Raw genomic sequence first — 25,108 nt, 5'->3', positions numbered from 1 at the left:
CAAATGTCGCATAACGCCTTGAAATTCACAACAAGGTTGGAAATTGCTGGTGAATAATTTCACAACTGTAAATGTGTTATTCCTCTGTGAGTTGTTTCTAAATTATCTCAGTATCATCTGATATAACATAGTGACATATGTCCTTCTTTTTGTAGAATTACAAGGCCATACTTAATAGGTATGTCGTAAATTATGTCCCATTTCATCCCTACTAAATACATGTTACGCTCCATTTACAACAGCACTGATGTTTAATTATTCCCATAGAGCCGAATCCACACCAACAGACACTGCAGATGCTGAGATAGTGTCAGGAGCATTCACTGACATAGCCAAGCATGTGGGATTTCTGAAATTCAAGGTCTGGAAGAAGATGCTTGGGATTGTTTACTATAGTAAGTCCAAGTTTTTCACAAATGTTGTTTTTTAATATCTTGAATATTTTACTGTAGCAAATAAATGTATTTTTCAATAGTTATTTGAAATGGTTTTATCTCCCAACACACCCACACACTTCAGTATTAAAGTACAATCAACTTTCCCCTTAAGCTTCAGTGACCATGGATCCAAACACAGTGTCTGCAAGGCTCATACTGACTCATGACCTGACCACTGTGACGTACAGTGAGGAGAGGCAGAACCTTCCAGAAAATCCTGAGGTTTAAAATGGGAGTGTTGGGTTCTGAAGGGTACAGTAAAGGCAGACATTTTTGGGATGTAGAGGTAGGAGACAGCGATAACTGGACGCTGGGAGTAGCCAAAGAGTCAATTGTGCGCAACAAGCCACTCAAAATGGAGCCTCAGAGTGGATTGTGGAGCATCAGATATATTAGTGGGAAATATAGAGTATGTGTAAAACCACGCATCCAGGTCAAGGTGGATGAGAGCCCACGAGTGATCAGAGTACATCTGGACTGTGACAAGGGGGAGCTGACATTCTGCGATCCCACTAAGGGCACTACTAAAAGTGTTCCCATACTTTTACAGTATCAATCAGTTTGTCCCACTGCGCCTTTTGTCAGTTAGCCCCAACTTTCATGGGCAAAATATAAACATGAGTGGAGACAGGTTGCCAGATTTATAATATGTGGGGACAAATATCTACTAACATGCTAATTAGTTGATGTATCAACTGGAGGGACCCCATTGTGTGAACTTTAGTTGAATCCAGCTCCATGTAAATATCTGTAAGACTTGCCTCTTAAAACAAAGCATACTATGGGTATAAGTAGTGCAATTTCATTGATGCCAATAGAATGCATATATATACAAGTTTATATCTCATAATTCTTGTACAAGTGTTTAAAGCAGTTGTTACAGACCCTACACCCAAACGAGGGCACTACGTTCATCCACCTCTGGCCTGCTAGCTCCCCTACCTCTACGGAAGCACAGTTCCCGCTCAGCCCAGTCAAAGCTATTTGCTGCTCTGGCACCCCAATGGTGGAACAAACTCCCCCACGACGCCAGTACAGCGGAGTCACTGACCACCTTCCGGAGACACTTGAAACCCTACCTCTTTAAGGAATACCTGGAATAGTATAAAGTAATCCTTCTACCCCCCTCCCAATGGTTGTCCCACTGGCTATCATAAGTTGAATGCACCAATTTGTAAGTCGCTCTGGATAAGAGCGTCTGCTAAATGATGTAATTGTAAATGTTACTGTATGTAAAAGCGAATAATAATATGCCATTTAGCAGACGCTTCTATCCAAAGCGACTTACAGTCATGTGTGCATACATTTTACGTATGGGTGGTCCCGGGGATCGAACCCACTACCCTGGCGTTACAAGCGCCATGCTTTACCAATTGAGCTACAGAGGACCACAAGATCTACAGTAGTGTCAATAATTAAAATAAATATGTAATGTTTTATTGCATTTCATGTTGTGCTTTTTTATTTAACTGACTGGACCATCCTAATTATTTAAGTGGGTTTAAGTCATTACTCATTTATACATTATAAAATAAAGTTTCAATTTGCTGCCATTGCAGATATTTACCACTAGATGGGGATTTCCAACTACCAGTATACAGTAGAGACCACTGTTGCTGAATGCCACACTGTCAGATTGGCATATAGTCAGAGTGGGCCTACAACAAAAATGTAAACATCAATGGCGTAAATACATCCCCACCGCTATGACATTTTCACATTCAAATAGTAGTGCTCAAGGCATGACAACTCATTAGTGAAACATTACTTTTAATTTGAATACATAATTTGTTTACAAAGTCAACAATGACAACAAACACAAACAATGGAGTAACATTCTAGTACCACCAAATAATGAAACCAATGTGAACACAAAGTGGAACTGGTGGTAAAGGGTTAAAGAATGGTCTGTCTGGCTCCACCCCTATAAGGAAGTGTCACACCATAACAGGAAGAAGGAAGTCAAAACAGCTCTTGGCGTCGCAGATAAAAGAAGAGCTTTACGTGTCTTTGGTGGCGGTTCCCTTTAGACGTGCCTTAAATATCAGGTGAGTGTCACTGTAACTTGTGCTATTAAAGCACTCCCAAACTAAACACCGACTTGTCCTTGGACCTAGGCAGTAAGTATGGCCATTTTGAAGTTCAGACAGTATGTTGTTGAGCCCAAATATCCATATATATTCTGTTGGGTAAAGTAAAAGTAAATACTGTACCTTAGCTTACTGAGGCCATTAGCTAACTAGAACACAAACAAGGGCTGGCTCTGGCTCTGGCTCTGTGTTTGTCTAATGCCTGCATCACTGTGCCTTCCTTTGCCCTACATTCCCTTCCAGAGGAGGGGTTACTTTCGTGTGAAGAAGGCATGGCCGCCCGATTCTCTCTCCCAGAGGACGACCTCTGTTGCCCTGTGTGCTGTGACGTCTTCAGGGACCCCGTAGTCCTCAAGTGCAGCCACAGTTTCTGTGCAGTCTGCCTACAGCAGTACTGGTCTGGGAAGGGCTCGAGCCGGGACTGCCCTCTCTGTAGGAGGGAGTTTGTGGACGAGCCAGTGGCCAGCCTCACTTTGAAGAACCTGTGTGACTCCTACATCCAGGAGAGTGGAGCGCTCAGGCCTACAGGGGAGCTGTGTGAGCCAGGTGAGCTGTGTTCCCTGCACGGGGAGAAGCTGAAGCTGTTCTGTCTGCAGGACAAGGAGCCCATCTGTGTGGTCTGTCACACCTCCAGGAAGCATAAAAACCATGAGTGCTGCCCGGTGGAAGAGGCTATAGGCGACATGAAGGTAATCTGATGTTGTGATAGACAGCCCTATAAATATAAATGGAGTTATCTCTAGCTAGTGTTTTATGAGTTCAGAGATTAACATGAAGGTAAAGGGGAACATGCTGGGAGTTTGAGCTAATCTGTTTTATGCCTCTGCAACTGTTTGCCTTTGAAGAACTGATATGTTTTGTTTACTCAATTCTTAGTCCAATTATCTCTCTAATGTTCTTTGTAGGAGGAGGTGAAGTCTGTGCTTACTTGTTTGCAAGAGAAGAGGGAGGCTTTTGACAAAATGAAGCAAAACTACGAAAATACAGTGGCACACATTCAGGTAGTGTTGGTGGTTGGCCATATTATGAAATCAAAATCTCTCATGCTAACACACAATCTTAACAAAGGTCTCATTTCAGGTCCAGGCCCAGTTTGCGGCGAAGAGGATTCATGAGGAGTTTGAGAAGCTCCACCATTTCCTCCAAGCTGAAGAGGCTGCTAGGCTTGCAGCTCTGAAAGAGGAGGAGGAGAGTAAGAGTGAGATGTTGAGGCAGAGTATGAGGGAGATGGACAGAACCCTGGCCTCCCTCTCTGACACAATTAGAGCCATGGAGGAGGAGATGGCTTTGGAGGATATCGCTCTCCTTCATGTAAGCTTTTCTACTTGTGTATTATCTGATACATGAACTGAAGGTGTACAGTGAGGGGAAAAAAGTATTTGATCCCCTGCTGATTTTGTACGTTTGCCCACTGACAAAGAAATGATCAGTCTATAATTTTAATGGTAGGTTTATTTGAACAGTGAGAGACAGAATAACAACAACAAAAATCCAGAAAAACGCATGTCAAAAATGTTATAAATTGATTTGCATTTTAATGAGGGAAATAAGTATTTGACCCCCTCTCAATCAGAAAGATTTCTGGCTCCCAGGTGTCTTTTATACAGGTAACGAGCTCAGATTAGGTGCACACTCTTAAAGGGAGTGCTCCTAATCTCAGTTTGTTACCTGTATAAAAGACACCTGTCCACAGAAGCAATCAATCAATCAGATTCCAAACTCTCCACCATGGCCAAGACCAAATAGCTCTCCAAGGATGTCAGGGACAATATTGTAGACCTACACAAGGCTGGAATGGGCTACAAGACCATCACCAAGCAGCTTTGTGAGAAGGTGACAACAGTTGGTGCGACTATTCGCAAATGGAAGAAACACAAAATAACTGTCAATCTCCCTCGGCCTGGGGCTCCATGCAAGATCTCACCTCGTGGAGTTGCAATGATCATGAGAACGGTGAGGAATCAGCCCAGAACTACGCGGGAGGATCTTGTCAATTATTTCAAGGCAGCTGGGATCATAGTCACCAAGAAAACAATTGGTAACACACTATGCCGTGAAGGACTGAAATCCTGCAGCGCCCGGAAGGTCCCCCTGCTCAAGAAAGCACATATACAGGCCCGTCTGAAGTTTGCCAATGAACATCTGAATGATTCAGAGGAGAACTGGGTGAAAGTGTTGTGGTCAGATGAGACCAAAATCGAGCTCTTTGGCATCAACTCAACTCGCCGTGTTTGGAGGAGGAGGAATGCTGCCTATGACCCCAAGAACACCATCCCCACCGTCAAACTTGGAGGTGGAAACATTATGCTTTGGGGGTGTTTTTCTGCTAAGGGGACAGGACAACTTCACCGCATCAAAGGGACGATGGACGGGGCCATGTACCGTCAAATCTTGGGTGAGAACCTCCTTCCCTCAGCCAGGGCATTGAAAATGGGTCGTGGATGGGTATTCCAGCATGACAATGACCCAAAACACACGGCCAAGGCAACAAAGGAGTGGCTCAAGAAGATGCACATTAAGGTCCTGGAGTGGCCTAGCCAGTCTCCAGACCTTAATCCCATAGAAAATCTGTGGAGGGAGCTGAAGGTACGAGTTGCCAAACGTCAGCCTCGAAACCTTAATGACTTGGAGAAGATCTGCAAAGAGGAGTGGGACAAAATTCCTCCTGAGATGTGTGCAAACCTGGTGGCTAACTACAAGAAACGTCTGACCTCTGTGATTGCCAACAAGGATTTTGCCACCAAGTACTAAGTCATGTTTTGCAGAGGGGTCAAATATTTATTTCCCTCATTAAAATGCAAATCAATTTATAACATTTTTGACATGCATTTTTCTGGATTTTGTTGTTGTTATTTTGTCTCTCACTGTTCAAATAAACCTACCATTAAAATTATAGACTGATCATGTCTTTGTCAGTGGGCAAACATACAAAATCAGCAGGGGATCAAATACTTTTTTCCCTCACTGTATATCATCAAACTGCCTAAAAACAATGTTTTTGTGTGTTTTTTCAGAAATGCAAGCAGACAATGAGAAGGTGAGTACATTACAACCCCTGGTGGTTTCACTGTCTACAGAACATGAAATGATGAGTACTAACTCCTGCTTGTTCTGGCTGTATAGTGCTCAGTGCAGCACACTGCAGGACCCAGTTATGGTCTCGGGAGCACTCATCGATGTGGCCAAGTACTTGGGCTCACTTCAATACAAAGTGTGGGAGAAGATGCAAGGGATTGTTAAATACAGTGAGTACCGAGTACTAACTGCAGAGTGTTGAACATCACTCGGTGTCAAGACTAGTCTATTTTATTACATGAGACTGAAACGTTAACCTTTTAAGCACTTAAAGTGCTTCTTAATGTGTATTGACACACGCAATTACAGTGGTGAGAACCACTACATCATGGTAACTGGCTGGACTTTCTCCTCAGCTCCAGTGACTCTGGACCCCAACACGGCTGCCCCCTGGCTCCTGCTGTCTGAAGACCTCACCAGTGTGAGGGACAGCGATGACAAACGGAAGCTTCCAGACAACCCCGAGAGGTTCGACCCCGACACAGGCGTACTGGGCTCTGAGGGTTTCAGCTCAGGGAAGCATGTCTGGGACGTTGAGGTTGGAGAAAACAGCGCCTGGGTCCTCGGCGTAGCGAAAGAGTCCATCCAGAGGAAAGACAAGGTCTCCTCCGTGCTGAAGAATGGATACCTGTCCGTGTACTTTTACCACAAGATGTACTTTGCAGGGACCTCACCGCTGACGCGACTCAATCTGAAGAAGAGCCCTCAGAGGATCAGAGTGCAGCTAGACTGGGAGAAGGGGAGAGTGTGCTTCTCTGACCCAACTGACAACACACAGATCTACACTTTCAAACACACCTTTTCTGAGAGGGTCTTCCCCTATTTCTGGGTTGGCTGTAAGCAGTGTCCTCTGAGGATTGAGCCATTAGAGGTTTCAGTGAAAACTGTAGATCACACCTGAGAATGTGTTGATACATGATAATGTTATGGAATTTTCTGTCAATCTAAAAACTGTCTTTCTTGACGTTTTATCTGTCATAAGACAAAATCTAATGGGTAAATAACATTTAAATATATGCCACTCGTTGCCTTTACATAAACACTGACATTTGATTTTCTAATGGACAAGTGTTTACATGTATTGTATTCTGTGGCGTATGGAATAAAAGTTATTATTCTTGTTTTCTGTGTGGAATAAAAATGGAATATACCAGACTTGCTGTGGTGATTTATTTTAGTATTTTCTAATAAGGTAACTTAGTATTTGTCTGTTACGTTAGTCGTCATCAATTTCAAATAGGTGGGCTAAACCATTTCTGTAATAAGACCTTCATATGGTATCCCCTGAAATCTACAAACGATCCTGTAAGAATATTGTTTGAAAAATACTTCCAGATCAGTTTTAGGCTTAACTATAAATGCTTTATTTAGTAACTCTCCAATCAATTTTTACGAGTAAAACAAAACGTGGACGGATTCATTAAGCCTGAAACACTGCAAGTTAACAGGTAAAAAGTAAGTTCATGTTCTGCTGATGTATCATGCGATGCAAGTCATTTAGCTAGCAAGTCGGTAGAAATTCGAGGACAGGAGAAACACAACAAAAATCATAGGTAAAGTCGCAAAAGCATTTGTATTAATTAGTAACTTTACATTAAATGTCTATTACATGATATCTCTATTCGCGTTTTTAGGATTCCAGCAAATTGGATTTTGGTTATGTGATAAGGAGTGTTTTGCTTTTGTTAAAATTATTAGGCTTTTGTCAGACTGGGAATAGGATTGGGTCATTTATTTAGTCCTTCAGGTACCATGCTATACCAACATAAACTGACTATTTACCCTCAAAAGATATTGAAGATGACAGACCTTTCATCAAACAAAAGGAGGAAGAGGGGGCCTACAACCGTGATCACAGAGGCCTCGCCAAAGTCTGCCAAGGTCAGCTTCCTCACTCCTACTCTACTGGTTATGGAGGTCCCTTCTGACACCAACACCAGTCTGCCAGTGTGGGACGCCATGCACTCCCAACAGGTGGACGTCGTCTGGACTGTGACACCATACAGTATCAATGTTCGCATCACGCCTCTCCTCTCCAAGTCAGGGCAGACTACTTGTACCAGCAATACTCCTATCTGCTCTTCTGGCAAAAGCAGCAGCACCACCAGGATCATCCAGACATCATCAGGCCCATCCTCAGCCCTAAGCCCGACCCAAATGATCATCCAACCTCTACCACAACAAATGACCCCAACCAAAAGCACCCCCAGTGTGCTCCTCACCTTTCCTCAACCTGGAGCGGTCACCATCTCGCCTCACAAGCCCCAGAATATGGCACCAGGCCCAGTCAAAACCACCTCTCTCATCCTCCCCCTGCCTGTCATCATCACCCAGCCCCAGCCTGTCCACCAGCCTACCACCCCAGCCCAAACCCAATCCGCTAGCACTAATCAGTCCCCTGGTCCATCCAAGACAGCAGTCAGTCTGCCATTCCACACAAACACCTCCGGCAACATCCAGATCTGCGACCACTTTCTCACTTACTTCTGCTGGATGGGGAGCAAGTGCAAGCAGCACCACACGCCATACCCCTTCCACTGGCAGCTATGGTGCGTCAACAGTCACCAGTGGGTAGACTTCACCCCGCACGCCCAGGTTAAACTAGAGAGGGCCTACTGCAATGTAAACCGGGAAGAGATTGGAGTCAAGGAAGGGTGAGTAGTACAGGTAGTAGATGTAAATAATAAAACACTGTCCCTCAGTCCTCAGTCTGTGATTTCCATGCTTGTTGTTCCTCATAACTCCACCGAGTGGCGCAGCGGTCTAAGGCACTGCATCGTAGTGCTAGAGGCGTCACTACAGACCCGGGTTCGATCCCGGGCTGTATCACAACCAGCCGTGATCGGGAGTCCCATAGGGCGGCGCACAATTGGCCCAGCGTCGTCCGGGTTAGGGGAGGGTTTGGCCGGGGTAGGCTGTCGTTGTAAATAAGAATTTATTCTTAACTGACTTGCCTAGTTAAATAAAAGTTAAAAATAATAATAATTACACTAGTTTATCAATGTATAAAATATTGCGCATTTACGGAGTATATGAAGAAGAAAAATATGAAGACAAAAAATACAGGAACTGAGACACACACACACACACACAGGGAAGTGCCAGAGATGACATCCAGGATTTGATACCTGTCTTTTTAACATAGCGCTGCCTGCTACTACACCATAACTCTTAATGGGTTTTTTTCTTCTATGTTTCTGTCAGTACTGATTAGAGCTGGGAATTGCCAGGTACCTCACGATACGCCACTTAGGTGCCGATACAATATTTATTTTTATCCCAAAAAACTCCCTAGTCCTTGCCGATGACAAGCATACCCATAACATGATGCAGCCACCACCATGCTTAAAAATATGAAGAGTGATGTGTTGTGTTGGATTTGCCCCAAACATAACCCTTTGTATTCAGGATATACAGTGGGGAGAACAAGTATTTGATACACTGCCGATTTTGCAGGTTTTCCTACTTACAAATCCAGAAAATCACATTGTATGATTTTTAAGTAATTAATTTGCATTTTATTGCATGACATAAGTATTTGATACATCAGAAAAGCTTAACTTAATATTTGGTACAGAAACCTTTGTTTGCAATTACAGAGATCATACGTTTCCTGTAGGTCTTGACCAGGTTTGCACACACTGCAGCAGGGATTTTGGCCCACTCCTCCATACAGACCTTCTCCAGATCCTTCAGGTTTCGGGGCTGTCGCTGGGCAATACAGACTTTCAGCTCCCTCCAAAGATTTTCTATTGGGTTCAGGTCTGGAGACTGGCTAGGCCACTCCAGGACCTTGAGATGCTTCTTACGGAGCCACTCCTTAGTTGCCCTGGCTGTGTGTTTCGGGTCGTTGTCATGCTGGAAGACCCAGCCACGACCCATCTTCAATGCTCTTACTGAGGGAAGGAGGTTGTTGGCCAAGATCTCGCGATACATGGCCCCATCCATCCTCCCCTCAATACGGTGTAGTCGTCCTGTCCCCTTTGCAGAAAAGCATCCCCAAATAATGATTTTTCCACCTCCATGCTTCACGGTTGGGATGGTGTTCTTGGGGTTGTACTCATCCTTCTTCTTCCTCCAAACACGGCGAGTGGAGTTTAGACCAAAAAGCTCTATTTTTGTCTCATCAGACCACATGACCTTCTCCCATTCCTCCTCTGGATCATCCAGATGGTCATTGGCAAACTTCAGACAGGCCTGGACATGCGCTGGCTTGAGCAGGGGGACCTTGCGTGCGCTGCAGGATTTTAATCCATGACGGCGTAGTGAGTTACAAATGGTTTTCTTTGAGACTGTGGTCCCAGCTCTCTTCAGGTCATTGACCAGGTCCTGCCGTGTAGTTCTGGGCTGATCCCTCACCTTCCTCATGATCATTTATGCCCCACGAGGTGAGATCTTGCATGGAGCCCCAGACCGAGGGTGATTGACCGTCATCTTGAACTTCTTCCATTTTCTAATAATTGCGCCAACAGTTGTTGCCTTCTCACCAAGCTGCTTGCCTATTGTCCTGATAAAAATTACAGACCTCTACATGCTTTGTAAGTAGGAAAACCTGCAAAATCGGCAGTGTATCAAATACTTGTTCTCCCCACTGTAAAGTTAATTTCTTTGCCACATTTTTTGCAGTTTTACTTTAGTGCCTTTTTGCAAACAGGATGCATGTTTTGGAATATTTTTATTCTGTACAGGCTTCCTTCTTTTCACTCTGTCATTTAGGTTAGTATTGTGGAGTAACTACAATGTTGGATCTATCCTCAGTTTTCTATCACAGCCATCAACTCTTAACTGTTTTAGTCAGCTTTGGCCTTATGGTTTCCTTTTTCTCCAGCAACCGAGTTAGGAAGGATGCCTGTATATTTGTAGTGCCTGGGTGTATTGATACACCATCCAAAGTTTAATTAATTATTTCACCATGCTCAAAGGGATATTCAATGTCTGCGTTTTTTATTTGGACCCATCAACCAATAGGTGCTCTTTGTGAGGCATTGGAAAACCTCCCTGGTCTTTGTGGTTGAATCTGCATTTGAAATTCACTGCTCGACTGAGGGACCTTACAGATAATTGTATGTGTGGGGTACAGAGATGAGGTAGTCATTCAAAAATAATGTAAAACACTATTATTGCACACAGTGATTCCATGCAACTTATTATGCCACTTGTTAAGCAAATGTTTACTCCTGATCTTATTTAGGCTTGCCATAACAAAGGGTTTGAATACTTATTGACTCGAGACATTTCAGCTTTTCATTTTTGTTTAATTTATAAACATTTCTAAAAACATAATTCCACTTTGACATTATGGGGTATTGTGTGTAGGCCAGTAACACAAAATCTCAATTTAATGCATTTTGAATTCAGGCTGTAACACAACAAAATGTGGAAAAAGTCAAGGGGTGTGAAAAAACTTCTGAAAGCACTGTATATTGTCAAAATTTTATATCCCGATATGTAACTGTATCAAATGTTTTCCCCATCACTAGCACGGATGTGTTCACCCTGCACTTTGACACCATGACGTTAATGGACGGGGAGAAATACGATCAGGTCAGAAGACTCCAGAACACCACCGACCCAACCAAGAACCCTCACCTCTACACCAGGTGGTGTTTCTTCTGGTGGAATAACCTCAGCTGGACAAAGTACAAAGATGTGAGTGCTTCAAACCTCTCTCTCATACCCTTAGATTTTTACTGAACTTTCACTATGGCTGAATGTGTTTTGTTCATTGCAAAATATAATTCCCTCACAAATGGTCACCTCTCATGTTGGGCTATGTAGGCTTTGACTTACCGGGTTGTCTTGTTGTTAAGGATGTGTCCAAGATCCTTCTGGACAAGATGGATGCTGGGAAGCTGGAGTGTCGTTTCCACATCTTAGAGGTGGAATACAAGGTGGACTTCATCAGTAGGATCCAGACCAACGTCACCACAGGGTTTCAGCGGGCCATCCGATGCAGACCCTACTACCGTTCCCTTAAGTCTCTGAGAAAACATTTGAGGTACGCTTCCATGTTTTGTTTTAACCTTCAGGTGGTTGATTGGTTCAGGTACCTTCCTTTCTAGGCTCTTTTAAACTGTGTTCAATTATCTTAAATCTAATTTACATGCACTTGTTTATGTTATACACAACCTGCTCGTCAAACATCTCATTTCAAAATCATGGGCATTAAAATGGAGTTGGTCCCCCCTTTGCTGCAATAACAGCCTCCACTCTTCTGGGAAGGCTTTCCACTAGATGTTGGAATATTGTTGCGGGGACTTGCTTCCATTCAGCCACAAGACCATTAGTGAGGTCGGGCACTGATGTTGGGCGATTAGGCCTGGCTCGCAGTCGGCGTTCCAATTCATCCCAAAGATGTTCGATGGGGTTGAGGTCAGGGCTCTGTGCAGGCCAGTCAAGTTCTTCCACACCGATCTCGACAAACCATTTCTGTATGGACCTCGCTTTGTGCATGGGGGCATTGTTATGCTGAAACAGGAAAGTCCTTCCCCAAACTGTTGCCACAAAGTTGGAAGCACAGAATCGTCTAGAATGTCATTGTATGCTGTAGCGTTAAGATTTCCCTTTACTGGAACTAAGGGGCCTAGCCCGAACCATGAAAAGCAGCCCCAGACCATTATTCCTCCTCCACCAAACTTTACAGTTGGCATGATGCATTCGGGCAGGTAGCGTTCTCCTGGCATCCGCCAAACCCAGATTCGACCATCAGACTGTCAGATGGTGAAGCATGATTCATCACTCCAGAGAACGCGTTTCCACTACTCCAGAGTGCAATGGCGGCGAGCTTTACACCCCTCCAGAGGCAGTTAGGAACTCGGTAGTGAGTGTTGCAACCGAGAACAGGCGATTTATATGCGCTTCAGCACTCGCCGGTCCCGTTCTGTGAGCATGTGTGGCCTACCACTTCGCGGCTGGGCCATTGTTGCTCTTAGACGTTTCCACTTCACAATAACGGCAGTTACAGTTGACCAGGGCAGCTCTAGCAGGGCAGACATTTTACAAACTGACTTGTTGGAAAGGTGGCATCTTATGACAGTGCAACATTGAAAGTCACTGAGCTCTTCAGTACGGGCCATTCTACTGTCAATGTTTGTCTATGGAGATTGCATGGCTATGTGCTCGATTTTATACACCTGTCAGCAACAGGTGTCGCTGAAATAGCTGAGTCCACTAATTTGAAGGGGTGTCCACATACTTTTGGTCATGTAGTCTATCTCATAATTGGGGTCAGGAGAAATTCTCCACTCTTTTTCTAACCAGTAGTTCTGTCCTACAGCACCAAAATGTTGATAGTGTCATCTCAAGCCACCTGTTGGCATTTAGACCCTAAAGGGGACGCACCTGTGTGGGAGGCGCTAGAAAGACACTCCTGACTTGTAAAACGACTAACCATGTGTTCATTATGTTGAAATGTATTTGAAAGAGGCTGTATTGTCACCAGTAAAATGATTGAGCTGCAGGTTAATGTCATAGGTCAGGTGGTAGAGAATTATTCAGGGTCCTACTCATAATGCTGGAATCACACCATATTAGTTCTAGTTCATCAATAATAACATCAACTACATTCACTAAAACAATAATCTACTTGTCTTGTATAGGACAGGTATCCTGGCCGGCACATCCACTGAGCCTTCCCCGGCTAACTTCAGTGTAGACCCCCTGGAGGAGTTCAGAACCTGGTACCCCCCAGTGTGGACCCCTAGCCCCGCCCCAGACCAGGACTACAGCATGGTGGAGGTGCCAGCCAGCACCCAGGCCTTCCAGAAGGTCCACAGCCTCTTCCACAAGACCCTGTTAGAGACCCGGGTGGAGATAGTCAGCATCCACCAGATCCAGAACGTCCTCCACTGGGACAAATTCCAAAGGTGTGGGTGGGGACTCCCTCTATCCTTCTTTGATATGGATTCTATCTTTGTCAGAATACCCATTTATTTTCCTCATGTACTGTATATGACTGTCATGTGGGAAAGGAAAGGAAAAATGTTGATAAGATGGTGCAACGTTACATCACACAACAGATCAACATAATTGTTATCCAAATGAGATGGAGGCGTTTTATTATTCTGCCCCATTTGACCATGAATAAATGTAATACTGATAAAAAACCTATAGAATTGAAGATGAATACATACATTAGGTGGCATTGTTTGTGTTGTAGGTACAAGGAGCACATGCAGAAGCGCGGCGACACAAAGAAGGACGAGGCTCTGGAGAGGCACCTGTTTCACGGGACCGTCAGGGACTACATCGAGGACATCTGCCACAACAACTTCGACCCACGCGTCTCCGGAGTCAACGGGTTCACGTACGGCTACGGCTCCTACTTCGCCGGCAACGCCTCCTACTCCAACACATTCGCTGCGGTGTCACCTGACACCGGGGTGCGTCACATGTTCCTGGCCAAGGTGCTGGTGGGAAAGGTGAGCGTGGGCAAGCGCACATACCGCCGGCCGCCACCAGTCAAATCCACGAAGGAGGACTACAACCTGTACGACACCTGTGTGGACCAGCTGGTCAACCCCACCATCTTTGTAGTTTTTGACCGGTGCCAGTGCTACCCCTACTACCTGATCAAATACAAAGACCTGATAGTGGTGGACATCAATGAGTAGGTTTGCCCTGAGGGTGCTAGTGTTTCTGCCTGTGACCGTAACTGTTGTTGTTCACTGGATGTTCATTCCACACCAGACCGTCCTGCAGCACTTTGCATTAAGAATAGATCAGTCAAAACTGTATCAAACTAAATGTTTATGTGGATCAAGTCCTAAGGATAATGTTCAAAGCCTTCCAAAGACTTGGAATGTTTTTAGAATAGATGGGTTTTATAAAGCTTTACAATTACGTTTTTTACAGTAAGATAGTTTGTACAACGTCCCATTTTAAAATGGAATTCTGAATGTAACACTAAAACAAGTTTGATCTGCTTTCAAAATGTTTTAACAATCGAAGCAAGTATAGCACTTGGTAATGTAGAAAGAAGAAATTATAAGTTCTAGTTATTGCTTTCAAAAAGGTTCTTAATCAACTGTAAAGTCGTTATGTTGTTGAAAATAAATGGGTTTTACTGAAAAAAAAAAAAAAGTATTAGCCCCCTTTCTGATTTTCTCTATTTTTGCATATTTTTTATACTGAATGTTATCAGATCTTCAACCAAAACCTAATATTACATGAAGGGAACCTGACTTTACAAATAACCCCCAAAAAATATACAGTGGGGGAAAAAAGTATTTAGTCAGCCACCAATTGTGCAAGTTCTCCCACTTAAAAAGATGAGACAGGCCTGTCATTTTCATCATAGGTACACGTCAACTATGACAGACAAAATGAGAGAAAAAAAATACAGAAAATCACATTGTAGGATTTTTTATGAATTTATTTGCAAATTATGGTGGAAAATAAGTATTTGGTCAATAACAAAAGTTTACCAATACTTTGTTATATACCCTTTGTTGGCAATGACACAGGTCAAATGTTTTCTGTAAGTCTTCACAAGGTTTTCACACACTGTTGCTGGTATTTTGGCCCATTCCTCCATGCAGATCTCCTCTAGAGCAGTGATGTTTTGGGGCTGTCGCTGGGCAACACGGACTTTCAACTCCCTCCACAGATTTTCTATGGGGTTGAGATCTGGAGACTGGCTAGGCCACTCCAGGACCTTGAAATGCTTCTTACGAAGCCATTCCTTCGTTGCCCGGGCGGTGTGTTTGGGATCATTGTCATGCTGAAAGACCCAGCCACGTTTCATCTTCAATGCCCTTGCTGATGGAAGGAGGTTTTCACTCAAAATCTCACGATACATGGCCCCATTCATTCTTTCCTTTACACGGATCAGTCGTCCTGGTCCCTTTGCAGAAAAACAGCCCCAAAGCATGATGTTTCCACCCCCATGCTTCACAGTAGGTATGGTGTTCTTTGGATGCAACTCAGCATTCTTTGTCCTCCAAACATGACGAGTTGAGTTTTTACCAAAAAGTTATATTTTGGTTTCATCTGACCATATGACGTTTTCCCAATCCTCTTCTGGATCATTCAAATGCACTCTAGCAAACTTCAGACGGGCCTGGACATGTACTGGCTTAAGCAGGGGGACACGTCTGGCACTGCAGGATTTGAGTCCCTGGCGGTGTAGTGTGTTACTGATGGTAGGCTTTGTTACTTTGGTCCCAGCTCTCTGCAGGTCATTCACTAGGTCCCCCCGTGTGGTTCTGTGATTTTTTCTCACCGTTCTTGTGATTATTTTGACCCCACGGGGTGAGATCTTGCGTGGAGCCCCAGATCGAGGGAGATTATCAGTGGTCTTGTATGTCTTCCATTTCCTAATAATTGCTCCCACAGTTGATTTCTTCAAACCAAGCTGCTTACCTATTGCAGATTCAGTCTTCCCAGCCTGGTGCAGGTCTACAATTTTGTTTCTGTTGTCCTTTGACAGCTCTTTGGTCTTGGCCATAGTGGAGTTTGGAGTGTGACTGTTTGAGGTTGTGGACAGGTGTCTTTTATACTGATAACAAGTTCAAACAGGTGCCATTAATACAGGTAACGAGTGGAGGACAGAGGAGCCTCTTAAAGAAGAAGTTACAGGTCTGTGAGAGACAGAAATCTTGCTTGTTTGTAGGTGACCAAATACTTATTTTCCACCATAATTTGCAAATAAATTCATTAAAAATCCTACAATGTGATTTTCTGGAATTTTTTTTCTCAATTTGTCTGTCATAGTTGACGTGTACCTATGATGAAAATTACAGGCCTCTCTCATCTTTTTAAGTGGGAGAACTTGCACAATTGTTGGCTGACTAAATACGTTTTTCCCCCACTGTACTTATTTTATTTATTTAATTAACGAAGTTATGAAACACCCAATTCCCCTGTGTGAAAAAGTAATTGCCCCCTTACACTCAATAACTGGTTGTGCCACCTTTAGCTGCAATGACTGCAACCAAATGCTTCCTGTAGTTGTTGATCAGTCTCACATCGCTGTGGAGGAATTTTGGCCCACTCTTGCATGCAGAACTGCTTTAACTCAGTGACATTTGTGGGTTTTCATGCATGAACTGCTCGTTTTTATAGTCCTGCCACAACATCTCAATTAGGATTAGGTCTAGACTTTGACTAGGCCATTACATTTCAAATGTGTTGCTTTTCAACCATTTTCATGTAGACTTGATTGTGTGTTTTGGATCATTGTCTTGCTGCATGACCCAACTGCGCTTCAGCTTCAGCTCACAGACGGATGTCCTGACATTCTCGTGTAGAATTCTCTGATACAGAGCAGAATTTAAGGTGCCTTCTATTAAGGCAAGTCGTCCAGGTCCTGAGGCAGCAAAGCATCCCCAAACCACCACCATGCTTGACCGTTGGTATGAGGTTCTTACTGTGGAATGCAGTGTTTGGTTTTCGCCAGACATAATGTGACCCATCAAGTCTACATGAACATGGCTAAAAAGCAACAAATTTGAAGTTTTGGAATGGCCTAGTCAAAGTCCAGACCTAATCCCAATTGAGATGTTGTGGCAGGACTTGAAACGTGCAGTTCATGCTTGAAAACCCACAAATGTCACTGAGTTACAGCAGTTCTGCATGGAAGAGTGGGCCACAATTCCTCCACAGCGACGTGAGAGACTGATCAACAACAGGTAGCGTTTGTTTGGAGTCATTGCAGCTGAAGGTGGCACAACCAGTTATTGAGTGTAAGGGGGCAATTCCTTTTTCACACAGGGGCATTGGGTGTTGCATAACTTTGTTTATGAAATAAATGTAATAAGTATGTATTGTTGTGTTAGTTGTTCACTCAGGTTCCCTTTATTTAATATTAGGTTTTGGTTGAAGATCTAATAACATTTAGTATAAAAAATATTCAAAAGGTGCAAATAAATGGGTTTTAATGAATACATTCATGCTTCATTACTTCAAAAAACTTACAAGGGGAGTCTTGTTCACTTTACAATAATTTCATTTATTCTATTTACAGTCATATTTCTGAAATTAAATCTAAAAAAATAAAATGTCAGAAAGGTAAGTTATGAATGGAATGCAATTCCCCAAAAGTATCTTGTAGTAAAATTGTATATTTCTCTCTTTTATACAAACAAACTCTTTCCCTCTTTCAAACAGTACATCTTGTGAATTAACTTTGTTTCCTGACACTGACACACATAATCAGTGTTTGTCTTTTTTGGACAGGAATCAAACGCATCCTGCAGATTCCCCGGGAATGTTCCTAATCGTCCAAGAACAATAATCACAGTCCTAGACATAAGTGTCTCTAGCACATCCATCCAGCTGAAACTTTAATCAAGGGTGACTTTTTCATGGAGCAACAAATACTGTAAAAGTAATAATCTGGCATTGTTATGTAATTTGAAACTTTTCTTCAGCAACGAGCGTTGTAAAAAAGGCCACTATTTATGCATTTATCAATGTACTTAACTCTACTTAAATAACTTTTTTATGGTCACCTTTTTATTTATTTTTGCACAGATTTGAACTATTTTGCGCCTTGAAAATGTTGCCCCAAAAGTAATTTCCCACGTCTAGTTTTGATTTACATTTGTCAACTAACGTGAATTCAAAGTGAAATCAACCAAACATTTCACCCGGCCATTGGATTTAAAAGTTGGGTATAAAAAAAGACTCAATTTCCTTACGATTTGAGAAAATGAATTGCAATTTTTAAAGGAACCGGTTGACTTTGTCTTTTAGCAAGCTAGGTCTTTTCATTTTGTCTACATTTGCACTAATGGCATAATCAAGTTATCCAATCAGTGTTCCACGTTGATTCAAAGTCATCACCTCAAATTTTGGGGTTGAAATGACAGTGCAAGTGTAGTCTCCTGAACACAGTACATCTTTTTTTATTTTACCTTTATTTAACTAGGCAAGTCAGTTAAGAACAAATTCTTATTTACAATGACGGCCTACACCGGCCAAACCCGGACGACGCTGGGCCAATTGTGCGCTGACCTATGGGACTCCCAATCACGGCCGGTTGTGATACAGCCTGAAATCGAACCGAGGGTCTGTAGTGATGCCTCAAGCACTGAGATGCAGTGCCTTAGACCGCTGCGCCACTCGGGAGCCCATATAAAATGTAGTGTTATTATTCAATCTGCTGTCATTTTAAATGGCTAGACAAATTTGGCATATAATGTAGACCGAGTATAGGGCAACTGAATATTTCTCCATTGTTTGGATTGCTCAGTTTGGATTCCAGGCTAACTCTTTTGTATTCCACACAATGAAATGACATTTAGGCTGACATTTCATGATATTTGAAAATGAGAAGTATGTCCAAACATTAAGGCAAAACTTATAGAACACTATAATAAAATCCTTTCATTGTGCTTGCTGAGCAACTTTATTGACTTTCCCGTGAGGATTTAACTTGACATGGGGCTAAGACATCACAAAATGTACAAAGGAATTGCAGTAAGAAATGTTCTGTTCCAAACTCCTCAGAATGCTACTGAGATATGTTAGTAAAAGTGTGTTTTTAAAACCAGAAAATAGGGACACATTGGATGGATATGCATGACTTCAAGACTTTCTGATATGCAAATCAATTTGATTACGAGAAATTAATCTTCAACAGGAAGAAAATAAAAAGGGTTGAAATTGTTTTTTAACGTTACAATTATTAAACATCTTGATGCTGCAAAATGGCTGGAAACAAAAGCAACGTGACCATTTGAAGACAGTGAGTTGAATGTTATGATATAGACCATAAAGTTTCCAGTTGGTCAAAAGAATTGCATCACAGTGATTGTGGAAGGCAACAGAATGTAAAATGGGGTAAAATAACTATTGGAATCAACATTAAAAGCAACTTTAAAAACATCTGCTAAAAACTAAATACTCATAAGTCCATTAGACATGATTTGAGGCCTATAAAACATTCAATTCTGATATAAATCAAAGACACCATCCCCTGTGACCAGGTCTAGTCTGTTAGAAGTCCCTAACAGGAAGTGCCCACGACAGTCTGGTCTTTGATGCTTGGTGTCCTTCTTCCCTTTCAATCAATGTCAATACACATAAAATCACTAATATACAACAGATAAAGCAAAAAAAAGCAATACAAACAAATTGAAACAGAACTACAGATAAATACAAATAAAAACAAAGGTGCCTTGATTATTTGTGACAAGTTTCCCTTTGCGGATTTCTCTGCTGACAAGGAAAAACCCTATATCCTCCGCCCAAATCCATTTGCTTTTGTCCTCTCTCTCTCTCTCTCACACACCCACTCTCTTTTCCGCTCTCCAAGTCAGCGTGATTCGGGTGCCGTGATTGGACGTACCACATAGGGGTGAGAGGTCATAGTTCATGATTATTTCCATAGTGGCAGACTGCTGGTGAGCTGACCGCTGACTGTACAAGGAAGGCGCTGAGTCCTGTGAGGGGGGAGGTGGAGTGGCGGGTGTTGTGGAGTTGACATTGTCCTGGAGGGGGAGGGAGTGGGTTGAAAAGGCCATGGAGGGAATGGCGAGTTAGGAGTCGTGATGGGGTTGGTCACTCGCAGGCCAGTTTGCTGTCGAAACTGGACAGGCCAATAGCGAAGGCTTGCAGGGCACACATGGGGTAGTTGTAGTCTAAGGTGAATACGTCCTCGGCCACTCTGCCAAACTGCATCACGATGTAGTCCGCTGAGGGAAGAGAGAAGAGATGATTCAATAATGTGAAATCATTATTCCATTCTACCCAAGGAGCGAGAGATAGAGGGAGGGAGAGAGGGAGAAATAGAGAGTGTGAAAAAGAGAAAGAGAGGAAAGAAAGAGTCGAGAGAAGCACTGACGGATCGACTCACGGTCGTTGTCGTGGACGATCTGAAAGTTCTTGACGGAGGCCTGTGTCACGCGGCCGTGGAAATTGAGCACGTAGGACTGGGTGTCGTCATTCCACACGGGGGCCTTGTTGTGCAGCTCGATCAGGTTTTCCAGTGAGTGGTTCTGCCACTTACTTAGAAGGCTGTCCTGCTCCTGGAAACACACACAGCCAACACAGTCATATCATTAGACACCAAACGGAAGAAATAGGACTGAAACAGGGAGGGACAACCTTGACTTGTCCAATAAGAACGCTCAATTTAGTTTTCAGTTGCAAAGCGTTTAAAAAAGGCTTTCCATTGCGTGCCCTAATGAATATGACCCAGACATCCAAACCATCTGATCTGACGTCACTGACCAGTGACCACATCTCACAGCCCTTAGTGGGTTAGCCTCAGTTTCCATTACATTGTTGACTTCAATACTCACTCCATTATTCAGATTGTGCTAAATTATTTTCTATTTCAAGTTGTAAGAATGCCAGAGTCTTAAATCAATCATGCCCTCTGACACGCTCCTCTCCCTTCCTGTGCATAACAAGTACAGTGACTACAAATATTAGGAGAAGTGCATAGAGTTGTACAGTCCCCTGGGACTGACACTTACGCTGTTTGGGTGGACAGGGACCCTCTCAAAGTTCATGTTCATGCCTGGGATGATGACGGTCATCTTGCGGGGACCTTTGAACCCCAGAACGTTGGTCTCCTGTAGAGAGAACACAGGAGATCAGAATGTCACACAACCTGACAGGGTTCAATTCTATTAGTGTGTGTGTGTGTGTGTGTGTGTGTGTGTGTGTGTGTGTGTGTGTGTGTGTGTGTGTGTGTGTGTGTGTGTGTGTGTGTGTGTGTGTGTGTGTGTGTGTGTGTGTGTACACTCACATAGCAGATGGCTGCGAGTTCCTGTCGTGTGTTGCTCTCCTCCAGCAGAGCTCCAGGGTTCTTACAGGGGTTGGTGCCGTGGTCATACACCGTGAACTTGGTCCCCATCAGGTTGGACCTGCAGGATGACCAGACCAATCAGATTAGAGTCTACAGTGTCCCTCCAGCACTCACAATCCCAATAGGGTTATCAGATGCAGCCGAGGGCTCAAAACTATATGGAAATTGTTTATCAGCAAGGACTTAGAATTATATTTAGCAGAGTTGTGACAGAGTGAGATATGGTCCTACCTCAGTTTCCCCATGAAGCTCTCTCCCTCGCGTGACAGGTCCGTGGGGTCCACTGAGATCAGGTAGTTGGACGTCTTGCTCTTTTTCCTCTTCCTCCCAGCCAGCAGAAACAGCTGAGTGAAACAGAGAGAGTAAACTCAGGGTGAGAGGGAAACTAACAAACCATCATTTTAATCACTATCAAAAAAGGCGTTACTTTTCCTTCATATTCTCATACCATTTAAAATGTAGCTATTGAGGAAAAGAAAATTAAACAGGCCCGTGGAATAAGATGCTAAAAGAAACCTATCTTGACTGTAAATCTATCTAGGTGTTGTCTCCATGTTAATCCACCATGACAGGATGTGAGGTCATACGTACCTTCCTGCCGTCCTCTCTCTCCAGGTGCATAAAGTAGGTGGGGTACAGGCCGCGGTCCATTCCCTTCTTGTCCCGGGATATGCGGCACTTGACGGTGACGCCGCGGGGGGCGGGACGCACCACAAACTGCTCCAGGTTGTCCACTTCGATCAGGGCGCTCTCCGCCGTGGGCGACCCCGGTGTCACGTACTCCTGAGAGGCGGAAAAAGACACACACTGCTACATCACAAAACATACCGGCCAATCACTGTTATAAAGGAGATACGGTCCAGGAGTACGGGGGACAACATTCATCTGCCATCTTGTTGTTTCAGTGTCTTCATGCATTTCTATGCGTCTTCAAGTGACAACTTTATTTGTCATGTGTAATGAATACATTAGAAGTCTTACTCACAAGCCATAGACACATAGCTATGTAAGTGCGTCTAATGATATGATATGGTTGGACTCACTGTGTTGGACTTGGTGCTGGAGGCAGACGCAGGCCGGGTTGACTCTGTGTTGGGGGACAGCGAGCGGGTCCGGTCTTTATCACCATCTTCCTCACTGGCCTCTTCGTAGTTCATACTGCCTGACAGACCTGGTCAAGGGAGAAAGAATGCGCTATGGGAGGTGTGGCCTACATCTTACACGCCATTGGTTGAGATCAGAGGACCCAGGGTTCTATGCAGACAGGAGAGATCATCTCAGATGCCCAGCCAAGCTGAAAACACCTCCATATCTCCTCAGTAATCCCATAGGTTCTTATTGCCATGACTCAAGGAGAGATCTTTTCTCCTGGGACCCAAAGGGATTAATTTGCATGTAATGGATATGGGCAACGTATTTCTTCAAATGTATTCAGATTTAGTTTTTGATCACATAGCCTTTGATTTGTTCCAACTAAGTCATCATACTACCCCAGTTGAAAATATGAACTGATGCAATATTTCTGCAATCGGAAAAGGACACATATTACAGTATGCAGCTGAAACTGCTCTCTAAAATATTTAGGAGACAGCCTGACCTCAAAACAGCTGGCAGAGGATAGGAAGGAAAGCAGAAGCGAAATAGTGCTGAGTAACTGTTGAGACCCATTGAGGAATAACTTTTCTGTATAGAACAGATGAGACTACCCAGTAACCAGGTTAGAACAGATGAGACTACCCAGTAACCAGGTTAGAACAGATGAGACTACCCAGTAACCAGGTTAGAACAGATGAGACTACCCAGTAACCAGGTTAGAACAGATGAGACTACCCAGTAACCAGGTTAGAACAGATGAGACTACCCAGTAACCAGGTTAGAACAGATGAGACTACCCAGTAACCAGGTTAGAACAGATGAGACTACCCAGTAACCAGGTTAGAACAGATGAGACTACCCAGTAACCAGGTTAGAACAGATGAGACTACCCAGTAACCAGGTTAGAACAGATGAGACTACCCAGTAACCAGGTTAGAACAGATGAGACTACCCAGTAACCAGGTTAGAACAGATGAGACTACCCAGTAACCAGGTTAGAACAGATGAGACTACCCAGTAACCAGGTTAGAACAGATGAGACTACCCAGTAACCAGGTTAGAACAGATGAGACTACCCAGTAACCAGGTTAGAACAGATGAGACTACCCAGTAACCAGGTTAGAACAGATGAGACTACCCAGTAACCAGGTTACGATAGAAGAGACCTGTTATGAACCTCTAGCCATCCCAGCAGCTGTCATTATGCCCAGACACCACTGTTAGTCGACTACTGAGCCCTGTATATTTCCACATTGGAAAGAATACTGTAAAATACAAGACAATAGATTCTCCATCTTCAATGTGTTTTATCCATCACTGAGAGCTGGTTTCCTGGAACCAGATTAAGCCTGGTACTAAAAGCACGTTTAGCTTTTCAGTCCGGGAGTATTCGGTGTCCGCGAAACCGGCCCTGATAGTCCAATGTAAAGGGGTTAGTTAGGAACGAGGGAAATTAGTGAGATGAAGCAGAAATCGTACTGAGAGCTGCCAGCCAGACAGAACCAGCACGGTGTGATCAGACAGGCCTCTGTGGGAGCTGCTCTGGACAGGTGTCAGTAATGCTGCTAATTGGATTGACCAGCTGTGACTCTGGCTGGTGCTGGCTGGCGCTGTGGAATATTTTAATGAGAAAGCATCTTTTAGGTGCGAAAGTAGAATTCAAAGTGAGCAGGGGGAAAATGTTCGCTCTCAAAGTGTTCCATCATTGATGATACATGAAATACTAAATGTTATGATGCCAGTTTTTCTTCTAATGTGCATTTAAGTCACTTACTCAGCGTATCTTGAAGCCAGAATATGAAATCTAGCACTTTACACCCAATGACTAGGTTATTATCAGTAACTATGTCATTCACTGTTGTTGTATCCTACCTCAGTTTCACCTGTGCTCCATAGAGTTAGTGCTGCAGAGAGAGAGAGGAAAGGAGAGAGAGACAGAAACCCAGCAACCTTCACTCAGGCCCCGTAACCATGGGAACGGCAGGCTGCTCTCTACTACCTGACTGGAGTAGTTTCTCCCTGGCAGACAGTGGGCGCTCTGGCCCCTCCTCTGGCCCCTCCTCCGGGCCCTCCTCCACTGCACCTACCAACTGGACCACCCTGCCGCGGGTGGGGTCAGTCAGAGAGGGGGAGGGGCTGAGTGAGATGTCCCACGCCTCTGCGGATAAACGCATATGTATTGGCCAACGTGGCTAGAAACAATATGTACACAGTGGTGTTCACTCCATCTAGCCCCGGAGATGTGTCTAAATGTCAGGGTACTGCCAAACATGAAATACAGATCGTAAATGTCAGCTACACTCTAATAGTGACTCCAAGGCATCAATTAAAACAACACACAAAGTTTTGCAGACTCACTGCTTTTACTAATCAGCCAAATGAAAATGTCAAAGCGTGCTGATAATACAACTTTTATAAAAAAAGATAGAGCTCAATGCTCATGTTGTAAATGGGATAATTTCAAACAACCAATTTCTCTCAGTCTCACAGCACATAAAGAACTTTACCCTGGAAACTCACTAACCAGTTTTGATTGAATAGCGTCCCCAAGTCAAATCGAAATGGAGGCAGAAGGCTATTATTAATCCTTTGCCGTTTCCATTTCAATTCGTTTCCACTGGGAAATCAAAAATGCAGCCAGGCAGATAGAT

General features: G+C 43.6%; 3 protein-coding genes across 4 annotated transcripts in view; 2 read left to right on the top strand and 1 right to left on the bottom strand.

Moving 5' to 3' along the window:
* Positions 1 to 2,375: 2,375 nt before the first annotated feature.
* Positions 2,376 to 6,757, top strand: LOC121557839 (zinc-binding protein A33). The gene is made up of 7 exons (XM_041871307.1): positions 2,376 to 2,485; positions 2,771 to 3,216; positions 3,433 to 3,528; positions 3,608 to 3,838; positions 5,542 to 5,564; positions 5,651 to 5,772; positions 5,959 to 6,757. The coding sequence occupies exons 2-7, from the start codon at positions 2,800 to 2,802 to the stop codon at positions 6,501 to 6,503; spliced, it is 1,434 nt and encodes a 477-aa protein (XP_041727241.1). The 5' UTR covers positions 2,376 to 2,485; positions 2,771 to 2,799; the 3' UTR covers positions 6,504 to 6,757.
* A 204-nt stretch (positions 6,758 to 6,961) lies between these two features.
* LOC121557857 (protein mono-ADP-ribosyltransferase TIPARP) lies at positions 6,962 to 14,464 on the top strand. Of its 2 annotated transcripts, none has more exons than XM_041871326.1 (6): positions 6,962 to 7,050; positions 7,394 to 8,256; positions 11,083 to 11,251; positions 11,413 to 11,600; positions 13,201 to 13,467; positions 13,761 to 14,464. In XM_041871326.1, the coding sequence occupies exons 2-6, from the start codon at positions 7,403 to 7,405 to the stop codon at positions 14,212 to 14,214; spliced, it is 1,932 nt and encodes a 643-aa protein (XP_041727260.1). In that variant the 5' UTR covers positions 6,962 to 7,050; positions 7,394 to 7,402; the 3' UTR covers positions 14,215 to 14,464. The 2 variants fall into 2 exon arrangements, with proteins under 2 accessions (XP_041727260.1, XP_041727259.1); XM_041871325.1 differs by having other exon boundaries at positions 6,972 to 7,057.
* A 4,150-nt stretch (positions 14,465 to 18,614) lies between these two features.
* Positions 18,615 to 25,108, bottom strand: part of LOC121557848 (tubby protein homolog) — a 41,507-nt gene continuing 35,013 nt past the window's right edge. The window contains exons 8-15 of the mRNA XM_041871316.2: positions 24,457 to 24,615; positions 22,406 to 22,533; positions 21,954 to 22,145; positions 21,594 to 21,706; positions 21,303 to 21,420; positions 21,028 to 21,126; positions 20,403 to 20,574; positions 18,615 to 20,241 (exon numbers count right to left, since the gene is read on the bottom strand). Of these exons, the coding sequence (XP_041727250.1) occupies positions 20,108 to 20,241; positions 20,403 to 20,574; positions 21,028 to 21,126; positions 21,303 to 21,420; positions 21,594 to 21,706; positions 21,954 to 22,145; positions 22,406 to 22,533; positions 24,457 to 24,615 (1,115 nt within the window). The 3' untranslated portion in view covers positions 18,615 to 20,107. The remainder of the gene's footprint in view (positions 20,242 to 20,402; positions 20,575 to 21,027; positions 21,127 to 21,302; positions 21,421 to 21,593; positions 21,707 to 21,953; positions 22,146 to 22,405; positions 22,534 to 24,456; positions 24,616 to 25,108) is intronic.

The sequence above is a fragment of the Coregonus clupeaformis genome, chromosome 28 (genome assembly GCF_020615455.1).
Source record: "Coregonus clupeaformis isolate EN_2021a chromosome 28, ASM2061545v1, whole genome shotgun sequence".
Lineage (NCBI taxonomy): Eukaryota > Metazoa > Chordata > Actinopteri > Salmoniformes > Salmonidae > Coregonus > Coregonus clupeaformis.
The sequence above is the reverse complement of the archived record's forward strand: the minus strand, read 5'-3'. Positions and strand labels throughout refer to the sequence as shown.